Genomic DNA, 25,420 nt, shown 5'->3' on the forward strand with positions numbered 1-25,420 from the left:
GTGATGAATATGAATCTACTTCAATACATAAGCCTTCTACAAGTTAAAGCTGCATTAATCGATTTTTGGCCCCTTGAAGACTGAAAAACTTCAAAACAAGCTGTCAGACTCACAGCCCTGACATGCATCAACTTATAGTAATATATTAAGTTTTTATGCTTCACATATTAGCAGATAACGCCCTACTTTCAATGTGCATCTAGCAGACACGATGCAACATTAGCATTCATTTGGAGACATTTTCTGGCCAGATGATGAATCTGAGTCTCTCCTTTTATCTCTGTTTGTGGTCTCCACCAACTCCTGACGGAAATATGTGGCTTTTTAACTGCTATTTGGTGGGCAGGAAGCAGGCATAGGGTTTATCACTGCAAACACTTGCCTGCTGCTAAAAATGGGTTTGGTGATACCAGTGAGACTGAACAATACAGTGAATGTGTTGTTAAACCAAAACAATGAGCTAAAAGTGCCTAAAAGGCTTGGGTGATACTAATACTCTACACGCAACCTCCTTAATTCACCCTCTTGACTTGTTTTCCTGTGAACATATCAAATTCAAAAGTTATTTAATTTGCAACTTGAACTAATAGATACTCTTTCTTTTGTTTAAAAATTATATATTTATATAAGAGAAAACTTCTACTTTTATATTTAACATTTGAACCCCAAATCCACTCTGTTTTTACTCTCACTCTCACTCTTCCTCCGCAGCTTTCTCTCCAGCCATGGAAAATCATATCTCTTCCCCCATCAACAGTGGCACTCTGGAGTACAAGTCTGGTCTCACCCCCATCTCCCCTGGGAGTTATTCCCCCCTCCCTAAGCATTTAGTGGGGGAAGAGGATATAAACAGGTTGGATGGTTTTTCCTTCTTACGGTAATTACCTCCTTTTCTACCAGACTACTAGAACTACAGGTAGAAGATGTGTTCACCCCGCTCCTCCTGTCTGCCCCTTGTCTGGACTGTTTGTGTGGCAATCCAAAAAGCAATCAAAACTCCATGCTGAGTTATGATGCCATTTGAAAAGATCAGTTTCTCTGTGTTTGGATCATCAGGCTTTTTTTTTTGTTTGTGTGTTTGTTTGTTTGTTTTTTGTAAAACCCCATGGATCCTAAAGTCAGCTTCTAGTTTTCCCTGCAGTGTTTTTTCTAATATGGCCTCAAAAAAGGAGCTCTGGGACCTTAAAGAAGGGTCTTTTTAGCCCTGAGGGGATGCAACATAACATTCTGATCAAATTTACAAAAACACATATTTATAAAATAGAGGCCATTTGAAAACCACTGGTCTACTGTTGTCCTGTATCTCTGTTGTGTTGTGTAGTGTTGTGTCGTGTTGTGCTGTGTCGTGTTGTCTGGTGTTGTGTTGCTGAATGTCTCTTTTTATGATTTGTTTCTGGATAATATGTCATTTAGTGTGATTATGACGCACACCCGCAAACCACTGAAGCATCAAGTAATCAAACACAGCAGGGCCATAGTACTTTCATTGTGTTTTGCTGTTGCTGTTGGTACAAGCTGTTGTCTCAAAAGTCTTTGGTAATGTTGCTTATCATGGGAAATTATGTTGTTATAGCAAAGGTTACTTAAGGCCCAGCCGCAGTACCATGACAGTAAAATACATTTGCAGAATGACGAGGCTGAATTGTGACGTTCAGAGAAAGAGTGTATCCGTCTGTCTTGGCTGTTTCTGTGGTATAGATGTGGCATCAGCAGCAGAGACGGATGTTGTCATCCTGTTTCACTGGTGATTTGTTATTTATTTCTCTGGCATCTGTTAAGTTTTTGGGTTGTTAGAAACCAACCATAAAAAAACAGGATATGATTGTAGCTGACATATGGCACATACCCACTGTTGGAACTTAGCATGTCCAGGAGCTGATATTACACCTGACAAATCATTTGTCACGTCTCCATGTAAAGGCGATGTTCACTGCTACAACCATTATTTTTGTAAAGCAGTGCTGGAAAGTGACAGAAACTGCATGTTGAGCAAACCCAGAGGTTTATGTGTGTAGGTAGAAACTGTATTAACCAAAGGCATAAATTAAACAACGCCAGAAGGTTTCACAGCATTTGGGAGAGTTGTGCCCAGTAGTGCTGCAAAAACTTTTTGAATACTTTTTCATTTCGAGTGTTTTTTATTGACACATTCCCTCTCCTTTTTGGTTCTCTATTCTAGTCAATTGTTGTGTTTTCTCTCTGTCTTATTCCCTTTCCTCATATACATCTACCTGTTTGATTTTCAGTCACATCTCACTGAAAACTGCTCCCAGTCCAAACAGCAGAAAGCTTAAGATGTCTTACTGGAATGAGTCACAGCCAAACATTAGTAGTTCCCCACCTCAGCTGCCCTAACACGTAATCCCAGAGCAAGCTGCCAGAAGGCTCAGGACCAAGTGGGCCAAATTTCCTATCTAGTCAAATCTATAAAGCTTTTGTCTTCCTGCTCACCAAATGGTGAGCCCGAATGTAGATGTTCCCCCTGCTGCTCATCAAACAGGTTAGGTCTGAGTGGCAGTCTCACCTACAGTAGTCTTATTTATTGGTTATATGTCACAGTGTTTGAAGAATGACTGACCAAAGCAGATTTCTAGGCAGCACAACAACAAAAGTGTTATATATCACAGTGAAGAAATGAATTTATACACTCTATGACGCTTCTGTGTTAGATTAGATCATTGTTGCGTGCTGTAGCAAGAATTATTTTGTGTTGCCATATTGCATTTGCTGGTGGAGGAATATTGCAGTAGAGTGATAACAAAAGCTCATTTCAGAGGATAACTGAAGGACCCCTATGTTAAGCTTTGTTGAGTGAAGGATTAGTCCTCCATTCTCTTTGGAGTTAAGAGGTTTACTATTTGCTCTTGGCCAAGGTGCATCCCTAATAGCCTTTGAGATTACCATGCTGACTGTAAGTTTAGCACTGTGACAGTAACTCATGTCACTCTTGTTCATAGTGTTCTATACATACAGTCAGAAGACACAGTGTGGATACTAACAATCCTCATGGATCTCAGCCTTCTGTAATAACAGATAATGCATCTCCAGTAAGCTTCATATGTATGAAGATAACGTGTCATTTGTGGGTTTAGCTTCATTCATTTGATCACTTTACATGTGAAAAGTTGTTCTCACTTATGCTGTGTTTACCACTACTGCTTCTCATAGTCATTTGAAGCCAAGCATGTCATGTACGGAATGAAGTCCTCTACTACAAGGAAGACAAATAAACTAGATAGGAAGTAAAGAGTGGTAATGTGTATGGTTTGCAGATTTTCAGTAATGCTGACAATTAAAATACTCTTATGGCATACACCAGTTATCATTTATTTACTGGAACCTACTGAGCAAAAATTAGTTCTATCACTGATATAGTGTGAAGTTCAAATATTAGGTAGTGTATGGCTGTCCAGGTTCTTATGAGGTTCATTACATTGTTTTCAGTTATTTTCACCTTATTGCCTGACTTTTGAAACTTCCTCTTTTAATGGAAAAGCTGTGTCATCTGATGACGTTGAAAATCAGAAGTGTTTATGACTGTTTGAATGGCACATGAAAGCTACTGTAGTTTCAAACGTTTGAACGCATAAACTTGACTGAGTTATAGGCTAATAAATAAAAGAAAAAGAGTGATGAACCTTGCCCCCACAGGCCAGCTGTGCAGTCCTCTTCCAGACTCCAAATGGCACCTATGGGTCCTTACAAGGTCACTGAATTTTGGTCTGATCTGGACTGACTGGTTGCCTCAGCTCAGCTCACTGCAATATGAATGATTCAGCAAGAGAAACAAAGCCAAATGTCCAGACTCTCTGCCTTCTGCATCTCACCAGTTGACCATTATTGAGAGTACAAGCACACAGTCAGGAATCCAAAGTGAAATAACAGCTGGTACAAAAACGGTGGCATGTATTTGACCACATGCTCCAGTAAAATATGACATCATTGAAATTTCTCATCTCTGACCTTTAACATGCCTTAAGCTTCAACCCTGCAGCCTTCTCAGTCATCGCTTTCATGCTGTCTGAAGAAAACACTGTGCAAGCAGATGAAGTGACCTCATTTTGTTTAGTGTCCTAAGACATTCACACTCATTCTTTCTTTGATAGTACTGTCATGTTGATCAGTCATGTGGAAATATGATTAGTGAAACACCCTTGCCTGAAGGGCAGCTCATATCACCAGATGCAGTGGAGGGTAAACCCGCCCAAACTCTATTTAGCTCCTTCTTTCAGGCTTTATAAGTGCCATTTATTTCTTCAGATGGATAACAGTGTGGCTGTTATGATGATGATAGCAGATAGCTTTAGGTCTACATTTCCTTCCTCAGTGACAGTCAGCTGGTAGGGATGGAGCTGCTTGGTGAAGATGTTTTTATGTTTGCATCCTGTTCAAACAGTCGGTCAGAGAGATGGAAAGTAAAAGGAGGATGGAGAGGAGAGACTTGTAGGGGTGATGTTGTGCTGCAGTATGCTAAAGGCAGGCCAAACAGTGACATCACAAGTCTAGTACATCCAACACTGTGTATGTGCGTGACTATGAATGAGCTAGTGTATAGGCAAGACCTAGAGTACAGTATATCCATCTACTCCAATCTTGTCTGCAAAAGTATGATTACTAGCTTCACATCAGCACACACACACACACACACACTCACACACACACACAGATCAGTGTCACAAATACACACTTACGCATAAATAATTCCTTTCTAAACTCACATACTGTACTGCATGCTCCAGTTAACACACTTGAATTCAGCTCAGTTCACATGCACACACTCAAGAGTTCACTGAATATTTATCCAACAATATGAATTTGAGTGTTTGCAGCAGATGAGCACTTCCTCTCCATGCAGGCTGATCGTGTGTGAGCTTACACACTGATGTGTCGTGATCATGTTGTTGATGACTCTATAAATCCCTGACATGGGCAATTCACTTCAGTACTTTCAAGGACGTGGTTTGTCTGTTTTCAGTTGTTTTGTTCTCTGTAGCATGCCTCAACGTGATTCTTTGATCAGTGTTTTCATGTATAAATGTGAATTTAAATAGCAAAATTACAGCGTTTTATTTTATTACACAATGATGGTCATCAGAGGTTGGTTATCAAAGGTTTACTTTTTCCATCCCATTAGAAATCCCTCGCTAGATGATGGGGAGGGTCACAGATTTGAGTCCCAGCACTTCCAGTTGAGGTGAGAGATTTAGTGTCACCCACAGCACTGCATGCTTTTGCATGTCCGTCACCCCATATCGCATAGTTTGTGTCACAAGGAAATCACTGGACATAGAAATGAATCCATGACACTTTTTATTGCATGAGCCTCTTTATTTTGTTTTGGATGCCTGACCGAGAGTTATGAAGAATGTTTGTTCGTTGAATGTTTTGTGCCTATGTTGCCTTGTAAACCTTCTCCGCACAGATAATAATAAGTTCTCCATGATTGTGTTCAATACAGATTATTTCATGTTCACATAAGCTGATCACCAGATTTTTTAAAGTTTGTTCTTAAAGGAGTGTCTCCAATAGAGTGTGCTAACATGCTAACATACAGATAATCACAGTATATACTGAGTCATTATGGGCTCTTAACATTATCCATAGTATGGAGATAAATCTCCTTTTCTAACCTAAATGCTGTATCAACACTTACACTTATCTTATATGTACATTTATATTATTCAGTGGCACAATATTCCCTTAACCTGTGAAAGTACATGACTTTAAGAGCTATTGCAGTATCGAGCTGCATAAATGTTCATATCAGAAATTACATTACTTAAAAATCATCAAAGCTTTAGATGTGAATAAATGTTAATACCACTACCTCATGTGAAATGAGTTTAATGATGACCATGTGCTGAAACAATTACAGTATTCCAATAATCGCTTAATCAAAACCAAAACATGTATTGTCAACTATTTTTATAATGAATTAGTCATTGAAGTAATTTATCAAGCAACATTCTCTGGTTTCAGTTTCTCAGATGTGAAGGTTTGCTGCTTGTCTCATGGTAAAGGGATGATCTTCAGGTTTTAGACAATTAGTTAGTTGATTGATTTAGACAATCAATTAGTTGATCAAGAAAACAAAACAAACTGTTTTTTTAATATATTGATATATCATATTGACAATGAAAACAATTTAAGTGTCTTTTCTTTTTAAGATGTAAAGCATGCCAACCCTCTGACTTCTGTGTGTGTTTTGACCAGCGAGAACCATATATCATAGTAGCTCCTCCTGCTCTTTATACCATATCTCATACTGCTTTATCCCTATAATTCTTTCCTTCTTTCATCTGTGTGCCTCCATCATCTTTTTATTCCTTTCCCTTCATCTCTCCCCCCACCCCCCCTCTCTGGACACTAACCTCTCTGCTCTTGTCTCTCACTCCACTGTAGGCCTCCTGAGCCAGTTTACAGCACTGTGAACAAACTATGTGACAAAGCACCCTCCCCCCGACACTATTCCCCAGTGGAGTGCGACAAAAGCCTCCTCCACTCCATCCCCCTCCCAAACTATCACTTAGGCCTGTTCCCTGACTCGGACATCACCAGGTACTTTCCACCACCACCATCACTACGTCTCTGCACTCCACCACTGTGCCCCATCCCACCATATAAGTAGCTTGCTATGTTACCGTCTCGTCCTTAATTACCACCTGGCTTTCTCTCATGCATTCAGTCGCTTGCTTCCTCCTTTGAGCCCCCGGCAACCACGTCTTGGTCTTGATTTCTCAAACCAGCATGCCTTTCTTCCCTCTTTCCTCACTCTCTTCAGGGCTCTGAATTAGCAAGAGCATCCTTGCCTTATCTCCCACCAACACATTGACGGTTTTATCAAAGATTGGCTCACAATATAGACAGAGAAACTCACAAAAGACAAATGTGTTGGAATAAGGTGGGGCATGTAAGAATTAGAAACAACCTGAAACAAATTCAGCACTATACATTTTTAGCCACTGTGCTATATATCTGGCTGTAGGTCTAAATTAGGTCTACATCCTATCTACAGAAGGTAATCCACAGTACTTGAATTCTGGTATGTGGATAATGTGCTTCCTTGCAGGGAAAGTCTTTAGGTGCTTTCCATTCCGCTAATTATGCTACTTGCTTCTCCGTCTGCCAGCCTGTGACGGGAAATTCTTGATGATGGCTGATCGAGTACTACCATCATCAAGCATGTTCCAATCAATTAAATGTATCAAAGCTGAGAGAAGTCTTCCAGAGGAGCACAGAGGGAGGAGCCACAGGTGTTCCCTATGAGAACATTTTCTATCAGATGACAACACCCCTACAATCAGAAAGTTTAGTGATTGGTCAGCTGATCTAATGGGCCAATAAAGGAATGGCTAGGCTGCTGTGGAAAAAGAAGCTTTTCTGTAATGTTAATATTATTGCATGATTGCAATACTGTAGCTTGAGGAAACTACTTGTGGAAACAGGAATAACATTATTCATGTTTATGCATAAAGTAATTATCATCTTCTACTTTTCTTAGTTTCCGTTCCAAGAGTAACTTTGCTCTTTCAGGAAAAAATGAGAACCGAATATTTGTCCCCTACAGCTGCACAGTTGTGGTTATTATAAGTCCTATAACATCAGCTGGAGCCTGAAAAGAACAGATTTACTGTACCTGCAGCCTTTCACAGACACATTATAGATTTTTCATTTATAGCTGTTTTTATTGCTGCAGTAGATCTCTAATCAGTGTTAGAGCAGCAGTCATTAGGCTTCAGGTGTTTGTCTTTAACACTGTAACTTAATCATTTCTTAAGATTTTTGGATTTTTTCCTTTTTTATTTGATAGTTAGAACACTGAAAAATACAGGAAGCAGGGGGAGAGAGAGGAGTATGACATGCAATGAAGGTTGGTGGCTAGAATGGAATCATGGACGTTGTTGTTATGTGGTGTTAGGCTTAACCAGTAGGCTAGTGGGGCACTCCAACTTTATTTCTACATCATTTCTACACATTGTAGGACAGATGAGAAGCATCATGGGTGATGACGCTGGAGTGAGCAAGGATGTCCCATTTGGTGAATACAGTCCCTCCATCCTCACGAGTCTTCCTCACATCTCTCTCTCAACCCCTCATTGGTGGAGCTAAACATGAGAGGGAGGCAGGAAGCCATGTTAGTCAAATGGAAAGCACCCAAAATGATGGATTAATTTGGTCATAAGTTGAGGCTGTTGCATGCTGCCAGGGTGACATGTGACCTCTTCTGTTGTAGTTAGTTGCTTTTACTAACCCCATAATGTAACCTTTAACCAGTGCCTGACCCCAACAACCTCTCTGTATATATAAAAATGCCGTTATATATTTTATAAAATATAATGTAAAATATTAAATAGGGGAATTTGTGTGCCGGGGCTTGTTGCTGTCTGTCATTGTTCAAACAGACTTTTTTATTGCTCTGTTTGTGCTGAAAGAAACAAAAATACGTTTTACTGTTTAACCTTTGCTCAGCTGATAGGTTTCCTGGTTTGAATGCTGTTACCATGGTAGCGCAGTTCATTCACTGGTTCATTTTAGTCTCGAGTGAATAGGAGTAAGAATGAGTTATAAGTGCATATTCCCAAAGATTGATCCAGTATGCAGTGAATCATATCTCTGGGACTGTGGGCAACCAAAGGTGCACTGAAGGGTCGTGAAACAAGGAGCCTGTATTTACAACTTTAAAATTGAGTCATTCAGTAGCTGAGCTGATCTCTGAGTAAAGCCTAGTTGAGTTTACAATGAACTGTGGCGGTGAATTAGATGAGCAACCACCTTGTAAAGGTCTTCTTTTGTTAAAAGTGTTTTGCCATGGAGGCTAATTTTAGAAATAATGTATTCTTCTCTTTATCTCATCAATACTTGAAACTGATAGGATTATTATTAATGTATTGTAAATGTAATGTGACATGTAGAGCTGACGTCCTTAGCTCTAGTTTGATTTCATTCTGATTATTTTATATAACAACAGAATATTTTATGCAGGACTTTGGACCTCCCACGTTCACAAGTCTAAATCTGTTATCAAAGATTGACACATGGCAAACACACAGACCTGCTGATATCTGACATACTGTAGTTTTACTGCAGTGTGTTGGGAGGTGCATGTGTAGATGGTGAAATAAGTCATTCAGTAGTAGTAGAAATAATAGTAGTGTGCACAATTTTGGTTTTCATGAAAGATCAGTTTGATAGCAATGTAAAAAAGATGTTTTGGTGTACTTTTAAAACAAGAATTGATAGATTTCTAATGCTGTGGCTACATACAACCCCCTCAATCAATGATAGATGCTTGTTGTCTTTCTGAGTTTTTCCTTATTTGAATCGGTCCAGTGTTGTACAGATTGTAAACCTCTCTGAGGGAATTTTCTTTGTGATTTTAGACTATATAAATAAAACTGACTTAACCTCTCTTCTCTCACCTCAAACTGATTAAAACAAACAGTGAGAGTTTTGAGTGAGTGACTGGTTTTTCTATGTTGTGATGTGTGTGTTCATAGAGCAGCACACAGCTTATGTATTATTGTTCATATCTGGACTGGTTATATGAGCTGGAGATAGTTGAGCAGTTGTTACAGTTCTTTATGGCTTTGCCTGAGTATCTCTCACTGCGACAGTGCTGGAATTAGAGGATAATTATCCAAGTTGTGGATCAGAAGGTTTTAGTACCATGCTATTGTTCCAGAGTCTCACATCCTGGCTGCCTGGCTGTGTTTTAGTGGGGATGTAGTGTAGATATAAACAAGAAAAGTTAGTAGTTTTAAACATCAATTCACAAGAGTTCTTAAATTCTCAGATGACTTTGCTTCAACAAGCTGTAGAATATCATATCAGCCAGATTGTAATGGAACTCATCTGAGAGGTTGATTATGGGGAGACTGTGGCCTCATCGTAGACATGATGTCTCTATTCATTGAATTTCTATTATAAAACCACTTGGAACCCAATTTCCCCCCAGGGATCAATAACGTATTTCTAATTCCGATTCTGATTCTGTACTCCAAACACCAAACTCCTCAGAAGACACACTTTCAAACACACAGGATCAGGTTTTCTTTTTTCAGCAAAACAAATCCATTTAATCCAAAACAGCACAATACACAATCATCATCCAGTTGAAGCTAATGCTACAGTAACTCTGTACCTTAGATGTACAACTTCACCTGCACACATTAAGTCTCTCTGCAAATGCAATACACAGATTATTTTCCAGACTTTAAAAATGTCTGTAACATAATGAAGCTGTATAACTTTAAGTCTTGTTTTTCAATGATTTATGTTTCTAATGTTCCATGATTAATCATGCGTTTACAGCAGGGGGCTGATTGTGTGTCTTATGTGAACCATGCCACTATAATAAACAGTCCTTATAATCACAACAGCAGCAAACCAGTCTCAGAAGACTGGTTTTCAATTGAATCAGATCACAGACAATGTGTTAGACATGACATACATACGAACAAGAAACAATTCTCTCCACATTAAGTCTCTTCTTCTCTTTCATGAGAGATGTATTCTGCCCCACAGCAGCTTTCTACAAACTCTTATCTATTTATAACTTTGACAAAATGTCAATTCATTCTGCAGGGCATCCAAACAGCATTGCTGCGTGATCAGAAGATGTTATTTGTCAAAAACTTACATGGTTGCAAGGATGGTTGAAAATGACAGAGGGAAGATTGGAATCAGGGTGTCTCTGCTCTGTTAGAAATGCCTAAATGTATGCAAATCAGCAGTCAGCCTGGTGTTGGAGGCTGCTTTTATTATGCCTAACGTCAAGGTTAGAGTCCATAGAGAGGTTGCTGTCACTGACTACAAAATATATTACAGTTTAGCATAAAACATCATGTGTTTATACATAACACCAGCTTGTTTAGTCAACAATAACAATACAGTTAAATTAAGTCTGTGATGTGTCTTTAATGGACAGTGAACAGGAGGCTTACTCTGCTCACATTGTATGGTGTACTGACACCAGTAGTGTAGTTTTCCTGTGCCATATTTGAAAGATTTTAATCTTCATGTGTTTAACTTTGAAATAGGCAATAGATGGTCTACAGAGAACACACATCTGTACCTCTAAAACACCTCAATTAAAAAGACCTTTGGTGCCTAATGATATGCTTTGCTGCCTTATGAACTTGTAATTTATATATTGACCAGCAGGTGGCAGCATGCTGCTAACGTTCATGATGACATTAATGTGCTTGGTCATCCTCAGGAAGGATAATGTGTTGGTGCTCTTAGATATGTCACTAAATAGCAAATATTTTTGTGCAGAACTGCAAAATAGTTTAAATTCAGTGTTTAATTAACTAGATATTCCTTCTGTTGGACAGCGACAAAGAGTGACTACCGTCATCATACAGTAGGTTTCACCCATACCATTGCCTCTCCATGCACACTGTAAGTAGTTCTGACATTCAGCACCACACAACAAAAATGTGTTAATATTGAGGTGCCAGGAACACAAAATACTATAACCCTGTAGGGAGCTGGTGTCCTTTTGTTTATGTTTGTGCACATCGTATACATGTATCTGTGTGTGTGTGTGTGTGTGTGTGTGAGAGAGAGAGAGAGAGAGAGAGAAAGCAAACCAGTGTGTGTGTGTGTGTGTGTGTGTGTGTGTGTGTGTGTAAGCATGTGACGAGATTCCTTTTCCGTCAGAACTGAATTGGGGACAAGTGATCCTAAGTAGAGCACCATCCCCCTGTGGAGCTCCAGCAGTCTTTGAGCTCTGTTGCCTGAGCAAAAGCATCACTGAGGCTTTTGTCGAAGTACTGCGCGATTGTTGTCCACCTCTCTGTCCTCCACTATCCTGAGCTGAGGATGCTGAGACCCACTGACTCCCCCGAGCTGATGTACTATCTGAACTGTCTGTACAGGGAACCCAGGAAGGTCGTGCTCCACAAAGGCTCCACAGGCCTGGGTTTCAACATCGTAGGCGGTGAAGATGGCGAGGGCATCTTTGTCTCCTTCATCCTGGCTGGAGGGCCCGCTGATCTGAGTGGAGAGCTGCGGCGAGGCGACCAGATCTTATCGGTGAGTGCACGAGAGAAAGATGCAAGAAACACACCCATGTTGGAAACATGTAAAAGAGTTGTGAGATTAGAAATCATGATGTGTAAATTTGCATGTCATCATCTGGATTTTGAGTTTTTTCCTTGTGTGTTATAGAAATGTGTGGCCTAGAGATTTAATGCGTATTAATAGACTATAATAACTCCAAATACTTCAGCTTATTTTTGAATGTCTTCTTACCTGTTACATACTGCAAATCTTTATATCAAAAGTGATTTGAAAAAAGAAAGATGGAAACTAATTAAAGGAGGGCTATGCAGCCTCACTGCAGCTACAGATCTGATTTCAAAATGGTTGTCTTGTGTTAAACCTGTGTGTTCTCAGCATATTAATAGAGAGTGTAATAGTCCTACTGGCCTAGATTCATGTTCAGAGACAGATAGTAACAACCTGGTTGTGGTTTTTTCTGTTTTGGTTTTGGTTTTTGTTCTAGTAAAACATAACCGCTGCAGTATTTCTATAAATATACCTGCAGAGAGGTATGGTGTGTCTGTGGTAGTTAAGAGTGAGTTAACTTAACGCAGGTCTTGTTAAATGATAAGGTTTTCAGATCCAGTTTCTCACTGCATGCCATTAACTTTTAACATCACTGTACTTATGTATGAATTACAGATGACCTGTAGAGGAGATTTTTACACCTGCACATTCAGGTCCAGTATCTATATTAATAAAGTCGCCTGTGATATGTGTATCATAATGCTACATGTCCCTTCTATAAAGGGCCTGAAAATCCAGGTAAGATTTCCTCAAAGATTCTGACTGATGGCCAGACTCTGGTGGTCATCCAGTCTGTAAAGAGTATGGGTGTGATGTCAGCATGTGCAGATGTTGTTACACTCTCTTCCCTCTGAGTGGCAAACAGTCTGCATTTGCATTGTGTTTTCAAAGAGCAAAACAAATGGAAGATATATTAACTATGCTCCCCCAGGTCTCACAACACTGCAGAATGCTCCTACTAGATTTTTTAAAATTACATCTAGAAAAAAAAACACAACTTTTCAAGCCTGGATTGGCCCTTCATCAGATACAATGGTGTCAAAAATACCTCTGTGTGTTGTACTTTGCACAATTTTTGGACTCAGCACCTGAACAAGGTGTATGTTAACTAATCAGAGTTTTCTGACTTTTCATAAAGCACCCTCATAGTGAGTGTAGTTTTTCATCATGTAAAATGTAATTTAGAATTACTTAAAGTGATCACCTGACTCTCTATTCCTAGAATAATTGCAACATTAAGATAAATCCATATTACATATTACATATACATATATGTTCATTTTGATTGTTCAATTCAAATTTGATTGAAAGATTTCCAAAGGTTTCCAGTCTCCATCAGAGATGATTTTCTTTCTGATGTCTTTTTCCTCTGATTTATGCAGTTTGGGCATTCCACGCCACATTTAAGCTTCTTAAAAATGTTAGATTGGAAGATGATACCTAGTTGTGAATAAGTTTTGCATAAGTCCAGCCTCTTTAAAAACATATTCCATCTTGAGAAAAACTGCTCCCCTTGTTTAATGAACAAAGCAGCATTAACAAACAGGGAGGCTGTCACACCAATAAATAATAAATATCAACGTATGTATGATGATTGACTGAGATAATGAACAGATTACACAGTGGGAAGTAGCTGGGAGGAAGTCAAGTGTTCTGCCTCATTATAGCTAATTGTAATAGGTTGCCTCCCACACTAATACCACACTGTGCAACAGATTACACTGTCTCATTTAATTGTGGTGTTATGGTATTGTATAGCCTGCAGATTGTTGCAGTAAATCAACATGGCACTGTCTGCCACTTAATTTGTGTCCAATCAGCACATCAGTCTACCTTGATGAAAGCAGACAGTTAACATTCAAACAGTGGCCTGGTTTTAAGTCTAACAATAACTTCCTCTGTCTCTCCCCTCCTATTGAGTATATCTGCTCATATCCAGCATGGCTCTTTTTACACTCACACCTCGGGCTGTTTGGTCTGTTGCCATTGTTCAGGTTCCTGACACTGAAACAGCACACCAAATGTTAAGGAAGAGGTGTTTAAGAACTGAGCTGGAAAACTGTGTTTATCCTCTTTAGTGAAAAAACCTTCTTTTGATAATGTGAGAAGTTGGAACACTTGTATACTATTTTAATTTAAGTTGAAGAGGCAGAGAAAAATATTTGTAGTCAATGTCCTGAAAACATGAGAATTGAATTCATCGATGGAATCTTAACTGTGTCACAGGAAGCTCATGGTGTAACTGTCCTGCTCATAGACAGTTGCTTATTTATGAGAGTACTAAATTTGAGATGTTTTAAGATGTGAAAGATGTTCTTGCATATTTCTGGAAGCTAATGTTTGTGGTTGGCAACTTGTCTCAGCAAGAACATGGGAGACAGAGTGAGAGAGAGAGAGCTACAGTATTGATTTGCATGGAACATCATGTGAGGTAGTGATTTTTTTTTCAGTTAATCCCTAATCAGTCATTCTGACAAGAGGCCTCAGTGAAAATCCTTTATTTACATTGTCCTCAACCTCATTGTACTTTGTTCAGTACAACAGAAAAATAATCCTTTGTATTGCCTTGTTGTTCACACAGGTGAATGGCATTGACCTACGAGGAGCCACACATGAACAAGCAGCAGCAGCACTGAAAGGAGCAGGACAGGTGGTCACCATCATCGCCCAGTACAGACCAGAAGGTGAGTCAGCACAAACAAGCTACTGTACAAACACAAGAAGCTCATGGTGTAAACATCCTGTTCAACAGCTGGAACATTCACAGGACAGTGCTTAAGCAGGTCTTCTCTACCCACTGAGCAATTCCACTTTATGTTTCTTTTCATTAACTTTATTCACACATCACTATCAAACACGTGTTTAAGTTCTGTTGGAGAGTTACAATAAAAGCATCCCCACAGAAGTCTCCATTTGCATTCTGTATGGTGATAACTCAGAAGAGGAGAAAGCAAAACAGTCAGTTCTGTGGGCAGAACACAGAAAAAACAACAAACCTACAAATGAGTGACAGCTTCACCAGCCTGCCAGCCTCAGCAGTGGAGGTGGGGTTTCTATGTAGACTGAGAAGAGAGCAAGACAGGTCCTCACTTCACTGGTCGTCAAGTTAGATGATAGCTGGACAATTGTACCAACTCATAGTTGAGACAGGAAGATAATGCAAGCTCCCTTCTCATTTCATGTTTGGTTTGTCATTTTTAAATCCCAAGGCTTGTTTTTGTCCCTTCACCCCACCTGACTGCAAGAATTTAGACTCAGAGGATTCTAGCACTAAATTGACTGTTACACGATTCTCTTTTGATTGAGAAAAGTGCCTTTTGGAGTTTTTGACCACTAGTAGTGCTATAGAGTCATGTTTTTACATATGGAGCCCTGTTTTGTTAAATTGGGATGTATATGTATGTGCATGCAGGTGATGCAATACTCATCCCTGACAATAGTTTCACACTATTCCACTGATCTTCAGGTGGCGGTAATGCACCACAGCAATGCACCAACAAAGTGAGGAAGAAGACTGCTGGCTAGTAAACATGGATGTAAACAATGCAGGTTTCAAACATTTAAGAAAAATCCACTGTGCATATGTTTTATGGAGAATGCAATGCATTAGACACCTTTTAGACCTAAAGAATACACACAATTCATTTTGGTGATTAACACTGAATGTAAGCTCCACCAGGCACCTTTAGGGTCAAGGTGACACTTAAACTGAGCTTACAGTCGCAGCTGTTTTTCACATGGTTATACACAGAAAGTGTTCCCCTCAGCACAAAAAATCATCATGAATCATCAGTTATCTGCAAAAATTGTTTTGGTTCAGGCTGCCTCTTGGAATCTCCCCTGTTTACTTAATGGATGCTAATGTGGAACCGTTTTCCCAGACATCGATTCTAGCTTGAGAATGATAACTGTGAGAATTGTGAATGTTGAATAACTGGAAGTTTAATCTACTGACACAAAGTCTGATGCATAGTAATTGGTATTATCTGATTAAACAAACAACATTCTGCTTGTAAATGAGTGGTTTCTTTGTCCTGTTGCATCAGCCTGTACATTGTAACAACCCCCCATCAACCAAAGACTGTCTGACATGTTTCTGTCATTAACATGTAATGCATCAGACAGCTTTGACTGGTAACATGCCTCCTCTGATTAAGGTCAACAGCAGCGGTATCTACTTGAGGGCTGTGGAGGCAGTGACTCAGCCAAAGACCTCTCAATGTCTCAGAGGTGCCAAACTCACAAACTGTCCAGCCCCTTATACCAAGAGCTGTTTGTCACACAAGTATCTACATCATGGTTATTTTCTCTCAGATCTTCATCCAAACATTAAAGAAGGCAAAAGCTTTCTCTTTTGAGTCAAAGTTCTATTATACATGTCTTGATTTATGCTGAATAGTTGGCAACAAGTGACTCCAGAGACTGGTCACTTGAAAATTGGTGTTAGATTGCTTTTGCCTCTCAAACATGACCAGTTTTAAGAAATTTTAAGAGCTGATGCTGAAAGCAAAGTTTTCTATGCAGAGGTTTGGACTGACTTAGCTCTGTCTCACAAGAGACTGTTCAGTAGTGCAGCATAGATCAATAAAGAAGCAAATCAACTTGTCATCAAGTTCAATCTGAAGACCTCTTCAGAGTCTTCTAACTCATCTTTTCCACTTCATCTCCTTGTACCAGTCTGAGATGACATCTTACAGCGGTCTAACTGGACTCTAAACCCCTCTGAGACTAACTACTTTCTTTTCTTACCCATCAGAACTTGCTCTATGCTCACCGCGACGGGCTCCTTCTCCAGCACCAGGTTTGTGCCAATGGCACCTGTGGCTGCTCTGAGCATTAGCATCATTCACTGAGAGTCACTGAGTGAATGCGATCACAGACAGTCTCTTCACTCCTATTCACCAAGCATTTGACCCACTGAAGCACACCTGATCCTTACCTCTCCCAACCTGTTTGACTCTCAGTCCTCAACTGCACATGCACTGTTTCAACCCTCCTGACTTTGCCTTTTGTTCCTGTGCTCCCAGGTCGTGACCCTTCAAACACTGTCCTTTCTCCTTCCCCTTTGAGAATCTATTTGAAATGATGCTTTCTTTTTTTACATCTGGTGTGTTTTCCATCCCATAGTTAGCCATCACTCACTATTGTAGTGCAGCTCATTTAGTTTCAGTTTTGTGCATAATGTTTAGTTCAGCTGTCAACAGTTTTCATCGCAAGCTGTTCCAACAAAAGTAGATAAAACTAAAGTATCTTTGGATTATCCAGAGTAAGCAGGATGTTGTTTCTTGAAGAGGCATTGCTGTTGATTTTTGAAGTGAAATTTGTCATCGATGTGGACAAATGAAATCTCGTTCACCTCCACTGTACTGGTGTGGTGACAAAAATGTCATCAGTAAATATCTCAAAACCTCAAAATCTGTGAATTTTAAGAGTTTTATGTGCACTATGTTTAACTCTCTCAAGCATAGCATCACATGTAAATGTCAGCTGGCTACTGAATGTTAGTGAGTTTTAAAAAGTAGGCTACTTAAAGGCCCAATATGTAACTTTATGTGTTAAAATGTCTAATAACTACTAGACCTATGTTATATATTTTGTTGAGTTGTATACTTACATTATACATAATACATACACATACATAAATTGTTTTTTTATCCAGTTTTAAGCCACATTTTTCCAATACACTTTTAGATCTTAGTCGTTTTTAACTATATCTTTTAACCAGATGAAGAATTTTAGTCATTGGACATCTGGATCTTAAGTTATCAAGAAACAAGCTGAGCAAATATTTGTGGCAGCTCGGCTCACAGCCCCTCCTGATGTTCTTTTGATTTGAGGATTTTTAACGTGAAACTGCTTTATTCAGTGTTTTTAATCACCGGGTCTGTTTGTTTTGGAAAGGAGGAGACCTCTGCAGATAATTTGGGTCCCGGTAAAAACTTCCTGAACAATGAACACTTAAAGAATCCTAACCGTGAGCAGCTGGTTGTTTCACAATGAAGACAACAACTCTGGCAGAAAATGATATATTGTGTGTTTAAGGTATCTGAGTAAGAGATTTCTGTTTTCAGAAATACAGGAAGGGTCAGGCAGAGGCTTCTGTGGTGCCGTGATGCTTATGTCATATACATAGTGCTCCATGAACTTTGCAAATTCACATGCACAAATGCTTAGGAGGAATCAAGACATCTTTATTGATTTGTCATATTGCATAACAATAGAGGTCAACATTGAATCACAAAAGATTACTAAGTTACCTTTGTGGTTGATGCGTAGACAGGTTAACTGTATGTGGGATGGTGTACACAGTGAGTATTACAGCCCAAACAGGAGCTTTGTCTGTGTGAAGGTCAGGCAGAAATACCTTAGGCCAAACAAACAAATTAAAGAATACCTGTAAAAGCCAGTCGTCATCTAATGCCTGAAAATAACTGCAAAACTACAAGTTTTCTCTCTGAAGTGTTTCATAGCTCCAGATTTATAATGCAGTGGTCTATGATCAGACGTACTGTATGTGACAGGGAGAGGAGTTGTCTGGTATATCATTTACTGATAAAGCAATGCTTTATCAGTCTGGAGCAGTTATTCTGTTTGGCGCTTGTCTCCGCCCCTGTGCTGCTTATGAGCAGTCACAGGAGAGAGAGAGGTGTTTCCCTTTCTCTACTTAGTGCTGCTCTCAGCAGAGTCACAGTATTGGACTGTGTGTAGAGAACACAGGGCAGGAGCACTAGGGGAACACAATATAAGAAAGAGACGACAGCAGCAGAAGATACAGCATCAGAGTGAACATGCAGACAGGTATGTGAGAGCTAAGATGGGCAGCAAAAAGGAGAGGAAGATAAGTGAGAGAGTGAGTGTTTCTGTGATTTTTCCTTTTGTTGTAAAGATGATTACGGAGAATGAGAAGTTTCTTTTGCTCACATTTGAAAACTCAGTTTAATTATTTCTTTAATAGCCTATCTCATGGCGCGATGAAGAAGAGCATCAGTGTCAGAGAAAGCAAGGATGAGTTGGATGCCTGTTTGACAGCCTGTAGAAAATTACATCTAGTAGAAAACAGGCTTTCTCGGATAAAATTGAAGAAAAAACATTTTAAAATTACAACTCATTCATTCTTCTCAGGTATATCTACAGTATATTTGTCTTATTTTTCTTGCTCTTTCTTTTTCATTTCCACAGTGCAGTCAGTGGTCGGTTATGTCATGGCACAACATGTCATGTCCCCTTACTGCTTGATCTTCTGCGAGTGACAGATTAGTCAGCCATGCCTCAAGTTATCAGCTTTTTCATCCTCATAGTAACTGCACTGTCAGGAAAAGCATACTTGTCAACGGTGTGACTGGTTTTCACATCCTGACATCCTCTTTTGCTTTGCCAACAGCGATTCAGTTCATGGCTTCAGACGTCACTGACTGGAAATCCTAGTGGGTCATGCAAAGTGCATCTTTGTAAACAAAAGAAATCAATGATGTGTTTCTGTGTGTTTTCTGTGTAAAGCCAGCAACACAAAGAGTGACCCCCGGAATTTAAATAGCTCATTCAAATTACAAATTAGATAGCTCATATCTCTTTCCTCTACATGATTTAAATGGGTGCATTTTTATGTTAATTATAGAATTTTGCTTTGAATCTTAATGGATCAATTTAGTCACGAATGTCTGCTGCAAGAGGTTTAGCTTTTTGCATGGCTAAAAATGACCACAAATGACAGAAATATAGGAGATGTCAGCTGGAATTAATTTAGTCTAACTACAGTATAGTTACTGTAGTAGAGTATTGGTGACAAATTGGTAGCAAATGACATGTCACCAATTAAGAACACAGTATTTTAGAAGGTGTAAATGTAAAGAAAACCTCCTGTATATGTGTCCATTTACTTTAATAATGTACATGCAGTGCACTGCGTTAAGCTCACAATGAAAATAATATACAGTAGCATATGTCAAGTGCAAATTTCCCTTGAGCACACACCCTGACTTTGTCATCACCTCCTTTAATTTCACTTTAGTGAGAATAATCTCTTAAGAATTCAAGCAGATAGAGTTTAGCAGCATCGTTAGGTTGAATTCCTCTTTCCCAGGATGTACAGCACTGGAGTCTCAATGCAGACCTGGCTGTCAGTCTTCATCCATTCTAATCTTGTCTTGCAGAGTACGGGCGTTTTGAGGCCAAAATCCATGACCTGCGGGAACAGATGATGAACCACAGCATGAGCTCTGGGTCGGGATCTCTGCGAACCAATCAAAAGAGATCGCTCTATGTGAGGTTGGTCTGTTTTGGATTTTACCCTAGTTTTGGATGTTCAAGCTAAATTCAGAGAATTCAGAAAATCAAACATGTTCTCCATTTGATACAGTCTTTAAAAAGGCTTGTTTTATTTCCTTGTCATACAAATGAGTGAGAAACTCATGATGTTTCATTATGTAACATGGAGTGTACGCTGTTCATGTTAAGATTGCACTCATACATGTAAAAAACGGGTTTGAGATCTGTGACTGGAACAGGGTGTCAGAAGAACATTTCTTATTATAGCAACCCCCATGGAACAACAGTCACCATTCTCTGTGACCTGGTAAAGCTGTGCTTCAAGTTGCTCTATCAAATCAGGAAAGACCTCACATGGAGGAGTGGCAGTGACAAAATAGGAATTCGAAGTATTTGCAGTAATAATCCTGGTACGCATGATATCTTCCGCTGAACAGGGCACTGTTTGACTATGAGAAGTCAAAGGACAGCGGCCTCCCCAGCCAAGGACTCAGCTTCAGGTACGGGGACATCCTCCACGTCATCAACGCCTCAGATGATGAGTGGTGGCAGGCCCGCCGTGTGACCCCACATGGAGACAGTGAGGAAATGGGTGTCATCCCCAGCAAGAGACGGTGAGCGGTGCATAGAAATCTGTTTCTGGTTGTGAAAACTCTTGAAGCCAGTCAAAGATTTATCGATAAATATATTATATATTACTAAATATATCCTAAAAAAGAAGCAATCATTGCCTCTGTGACTAGTGACACACAGACAGCAACTTATTGATATTCTTCAATTTCCCTCATAGTTAATGACGAAAAGTGCTTCTGCTGTCCCCTACACCCACTGCTGCTCTTGGAAGGGAAACTAAATCATTTAAAAAAATGACAATATATGCTCTTATCCATGGGAAGGGTGTGGCATAAAGAATCTTAGTCCAGGAGCTCAGTGGATGGTTAAAAATGAAAAGCCTTTAGTGTACATACAATCTCTATAGTTAGCAGCAATGACTGAGGAAAATATAGATTTTAAGAAACTTAAAGTACAAATGTTTGAGACTTGTCCTCACCTCAAAGTTCCCAAAACTTTCTGTAGTTCAGCGTAGTGTCAGCGTGAGTCATTTCATTTCATCTCGAAGGTTAATGACTGAAATGGCTGTTTGCTTGGCAGGGTGGAAAGGAAAGAGCGGGCACGTCTGAAGACTGTGAAATTCAATGCCAAGCCAGGGTCATTTGACTCAAAAGGGGTAAGTGCCTTTATGAGAGCTGCAAAGTGACCATTTATATCACCACGATAATAATTTGATGAGTCATAGTGTGAAATCTTTCAATCTTTACGTGACTGTATGGCTTCCTGTGTAGCCACATTTAAATGCCTCATCATTTACATTGTCAGATGTTGGTTCTGCAGCTTTGTTATACTTCCTGCACTTTAATTTCCATTAACAATTAAAAACTTTCTTAGAATTCATTGATTCAGTAGAACACATTAGCCAGTTTCACTGTGTGTGTTTGTGTGTGTGTGTGTGTGTGTGTGTGTGTGTGTGTGTGTGTGTGTGTGTGTGTGTGTGTGTGTGCGTACGTGCGTGTTTGTTCATTTACATCAAAGACATCACAACTATGAGCCACAGCCCAAGTCATGTAATGACAAGAAATTAGCCAACTTCCTTTTAGTCTTGTCCTTAGTGGTAATATAGACTGATTTATGACAAGTGAGTCAGTTCTTTCATTGATTTTTGGTCAAACATTTTTTAACTACGCTTTTTACTTTGCACACATATATTTCATTTATACAGCTGTATCAAAAAGGTAATTACATTTTACCAAGTAAAACCATACTAGAAAGCAGGTGTAAATGTCCACCGTCTAACAGATCAATAACAAGGATAAACATGAACGTTTGGAAGAAATGACCATCTGACAATTTGGCTTTAAATACACTTGAGCATGACTCTGTACACACATCACACATCAGCAGCATCATTTTCTTTCTAAATCATGATACGGACACACTATTCATTATTTGAAGTCTCATCCTCTTGAGTTCCACCTTTTGTTTCAATCACTGCATGTGTTTTGTGTGTGCTTATCACAATCTTTTCTATGACTAAACCCTGGTTATCTTACTTTTTCTCATAGCATGATCTCTCTGACTCTTTCTCACCTTGCTTTTACTTTAAATGCCTCTGATGCAACTGTGGCACGTCAACAAGAAATGGACAGTTTTATTCCCCCAGATGGACAGAACCAGACTTCTACTGTTGTACTGAACTGTTTCTGATTCATCCACTTTGTAACTCTTAATCTGAAGCTTTCATAAGCTTCTTTATTAGCCATTTTCACAGCTGACATTTTGACACGTTAAAGCAGGAAAAGCACAGGTGGAATTAATAACATGAATGGTGGCTGAATCCTGGTATAGTGCTAATGGTTTACCTCTGTGGCTTCCTTGGACACTTTAATTGAATGGAACTATTGTTAACATTATCAGTTCCACGTGCGCTTTTCCTGCTCTGTCAAGTCCTATCAGTTCCTCATAATGAGCTCAATGACAACACACAACCTCCTGGTTTCAAATGATGAGTATGAACTCTCAAATAGAATTTACACATCTCCAGTGGCTTGGATATGCACTGAATACACAAGCGTCTGTAGCCAAGCTTGAGAAAATGTATCTCTTCAGCAATAAGAGATATGGACATAGAATGTAAAGTAGATGTAAGTCATTTTGTTTCATCAGCCACCAGTATTTTAGCAAATAAAATCTCAGCATGAAAAGATTTTCTCTTTCTTTCTTTTACCAGAATTTTTTTAAATGGTTTAAATGGAAGTTGAATACAATATTATTTAAATGAGCATCCAACTGTTCACAGTGACATGATGGGTAGATGTACGGATATTTTCACTGTATACACTTCTTGACGTCCCACTTTCTGCAAGCAGTTGTTTTGTCTGCATGATCGTGACAGATATACCTGTTTGCCCCATGCTCTCTCTCCCTTCACAGTCATTCAATGACAAACGTAAAAAGAATTTCATCTTCACACGAAAGTTCCCATTCTACAAGAACAAAGAGGGTGAGCAGGATGGCAGTGATTCAGACCGTAAGTAAGCTCACAGACACACATGTCCTTTACATGCAGGGTCAGTGTAGGTCTCATGGGCTGGTAGAGGTTTCACAGGTTTATATCAAGGGTAGGGGCTTCATGGAGGCTGTTCCTGCTCCCTCTCTTGATCATTGCCTCTTGTCTTTGTGTTCTTTCTTTCTTTTGGATCACAGTCAGAGATATGCTGGCTCAGATACTGATCAGTCAGGAGAGGAGCCAAGTCAATGTTGTTCATTTGCTATGATGTGTCCCCATATGGTGATATTGTACGACCCAGTTTCCCTACAGAGATCATTCAGGTTCAATCTCAACTAGCCTACTTGTCAACATGTAGTATTTCACTCCCCCTGCTGGCTGCTCAGTGTCTGGACAGAGACAGATGGGTTTTGATCCAGCCTGCAGGCCCACAGCTCCCTCCTTTCACTGCCTCTTACCTTCTGCTTATGTTGCGGCTCTCCTCCTTCTTCTCTTTCTCCTATTCCGGCTCTCTTTGGACGGCCAATAGGACATCCTGGGGATAGGTGATGATGGGTATGGGACAAAGACATTCAGTAAGTTGGTTCAGGAATGAGTCCTCATCTTTGTTTTCCCACAACAACAATAACGTCCTCGTTGCGTTTCCTGTCCAAATGTGTTTCTCTCGCTTGCACGGTTGCATGATCTGTTTGTTTGATGTGTCTTGCTTCTCAGTTTACAGTTTGTTAACCTCTGTCACACGGGGTGAAGCAGCTTCACTAAACTCCTGGTTCAGAGCGCGTTTAGGGATTCTCCATTTGGTCTATTTTATGGTAAAAAAAGTGCCACTGCCAATTGAGAGCAGCTTGTTATGAATCATAAGGGTTGACATGAATTCTTGCAAATATTGTTTTATATTTAATAGTAATTAATATGTAGTCAGAGCTTTGTAGACAATGAGATGTTGTTTTTTATATTAGCTTAGAAGGGGCTGATTCAGGTTAGCATATCCCAGCTCTGTTCAGTTGATCGGTTTTTGTTATTTTCAGTGGTGTCTGATAAAGGTTTCTGAATAATGTTGATTTATATTATTGCTGCTAGTGGGAGCTCAGGCCTGTAAAGATGACAGTGTCACCTGGTTCAAACCATTTTGGTCTGCTGGCTGCCAGCAGGGTTTACACACTCTTGTTAAGTTGAGTTATATTAGCAAACTTCTATCAACAGTCTTTTTACACTGTTTTAATTCCACCCCTGCCTGACATCTGTCTTCAGATGTTGATTATGGTTAATGCATGTTTGCATGACGCTGGCATTAAAACCTGAAATGTTTTGTCTTTGCTTGTGAGCATGTCAGTTTAAAATAGAATTTTTACATCTGTTTGTTTGTAAGTTATGTTGTAATGTGTGGTTTACTGTTGGAGTAAATGTTTCAGTCTATGGGATACAGGCATATACAGATGTCTTTATTTAAGTGAAAAACTGATTTGAAACCAAATGCCCATAACTACTAATCAGGGTCATTCAGGATTTTCTTGTGCAGATGGACTTCAGGGATTCCTTTTTTTTACGTGTACTAAGAAAAGTGTTTTTCAAATCTAAAACCAACATTTATCACTCAACCTTGTAGCACCAGATGCACTTAAAGGGATAGTTCACATTTTTTGAAATGTGGTTGTTTGAGGTACTTTTCCATAGTCATTGTATTACCTGCAGTAGATGGCGGTCTGCACTCCTCCTAGTTTGGACAAGCAGGCAGAAGTACTGGCACAGAAGCTAAGCTGCTGTGGACAGGGCCAGCAGCAAAATGTATTTTAGCTTCCTAAAAAAGGCCCACCTAAAAAAATCAAGATCAGTTTAAGTCTACGCTATATTTAGAATATTTTCACCACTTTACCTTGACATCAGACAGCCCTTTCCTTTGGCACTACATTTTTTTCAACCATAGATCTTCTGTACTCATATGCATGCACAATGCATTACACTGCAGATCAGCTCTTTGGGTCAGAAAGAGCTGTTACAGGTAATACAGTGCGTGCC

At 39.5% G+C, this 25,420-nt stretch overlaps 1 protein-coding gene across 20 annotated transcripts in view; it reads left to right on the forward strand.

The window, feature by feature from the left end:
• The window catches only part of dlg2 (discs, large homolog 2 (Drosophila)), a 183,525-nt gene that overhangs the window by 150,314 nt on the left and 7,791 nt on the right, over positions 1 to 25,420 (forward strand). For 7 of the 20 annotated variants that reach the window (XM_067607239.1, XM_067607240.1, XM_067607246.1 and 4 more), the window contains 10 exons: positions 712 to 877; positions 5,135 to 5,194; positions 6,403 to 6,558; positions 11,883 to 12,039; positions 14,657 to 14,759; positions 16,832 to 16,876; positions 20,226 to 20,340; positions 20,778 to 20,954; positions 21,493 to 21,568; positions 23,329 to 23,425. In XM_067607239.1, coding sequence (XP_067463340.1) covers positions 712 to 877; positions 5,135 to 5,194; positions 6,403 to 6,558; positions 11,883 to 12,039; positions 14,657 to 14,759; positions 16,832 to 16,876; positions 20,226 to 20,340; positions 20,778 to 20,954; positions 21,493 to 21,568; positions 23,329 to 23,425 — 1,152 coding nt within the window. Of the gene's footprint in view, positions 1 to 711; positions 878 to 5,134; positions 5,195 to 6,402; positions 6,559 to 11,882; positions 12,040 to 14,656; positions 14,760 to 16,831; positions 16,877 to 18,767; positions 18,874 to 20,225; positions 20,341 to 20,777; positions 20,955 to 21,492; positions 21,569 to 23,328; positions 23,426 to 23,933; positions 23,980 to 25,420 lie in introns of those variants that run through there. The other 13 variants (XM_067607247.1, XM_067607260.1, XM_067607245.1 and 10 more) reach the window with 12 other exon arrangements.

This window comes from Thunnus thynnus, chromosome 13 (assembly GCF_963924715.1).
Source record: "Thunnus thynnus chromosome 13, fThuThy2.1, whole genome shotgun sequence".
NCBI lineage: Eukaryota > Metazoa > Chordata > Actinopteri > Scombriformes > Scombridae > Thunnus > Thunnus thynnus.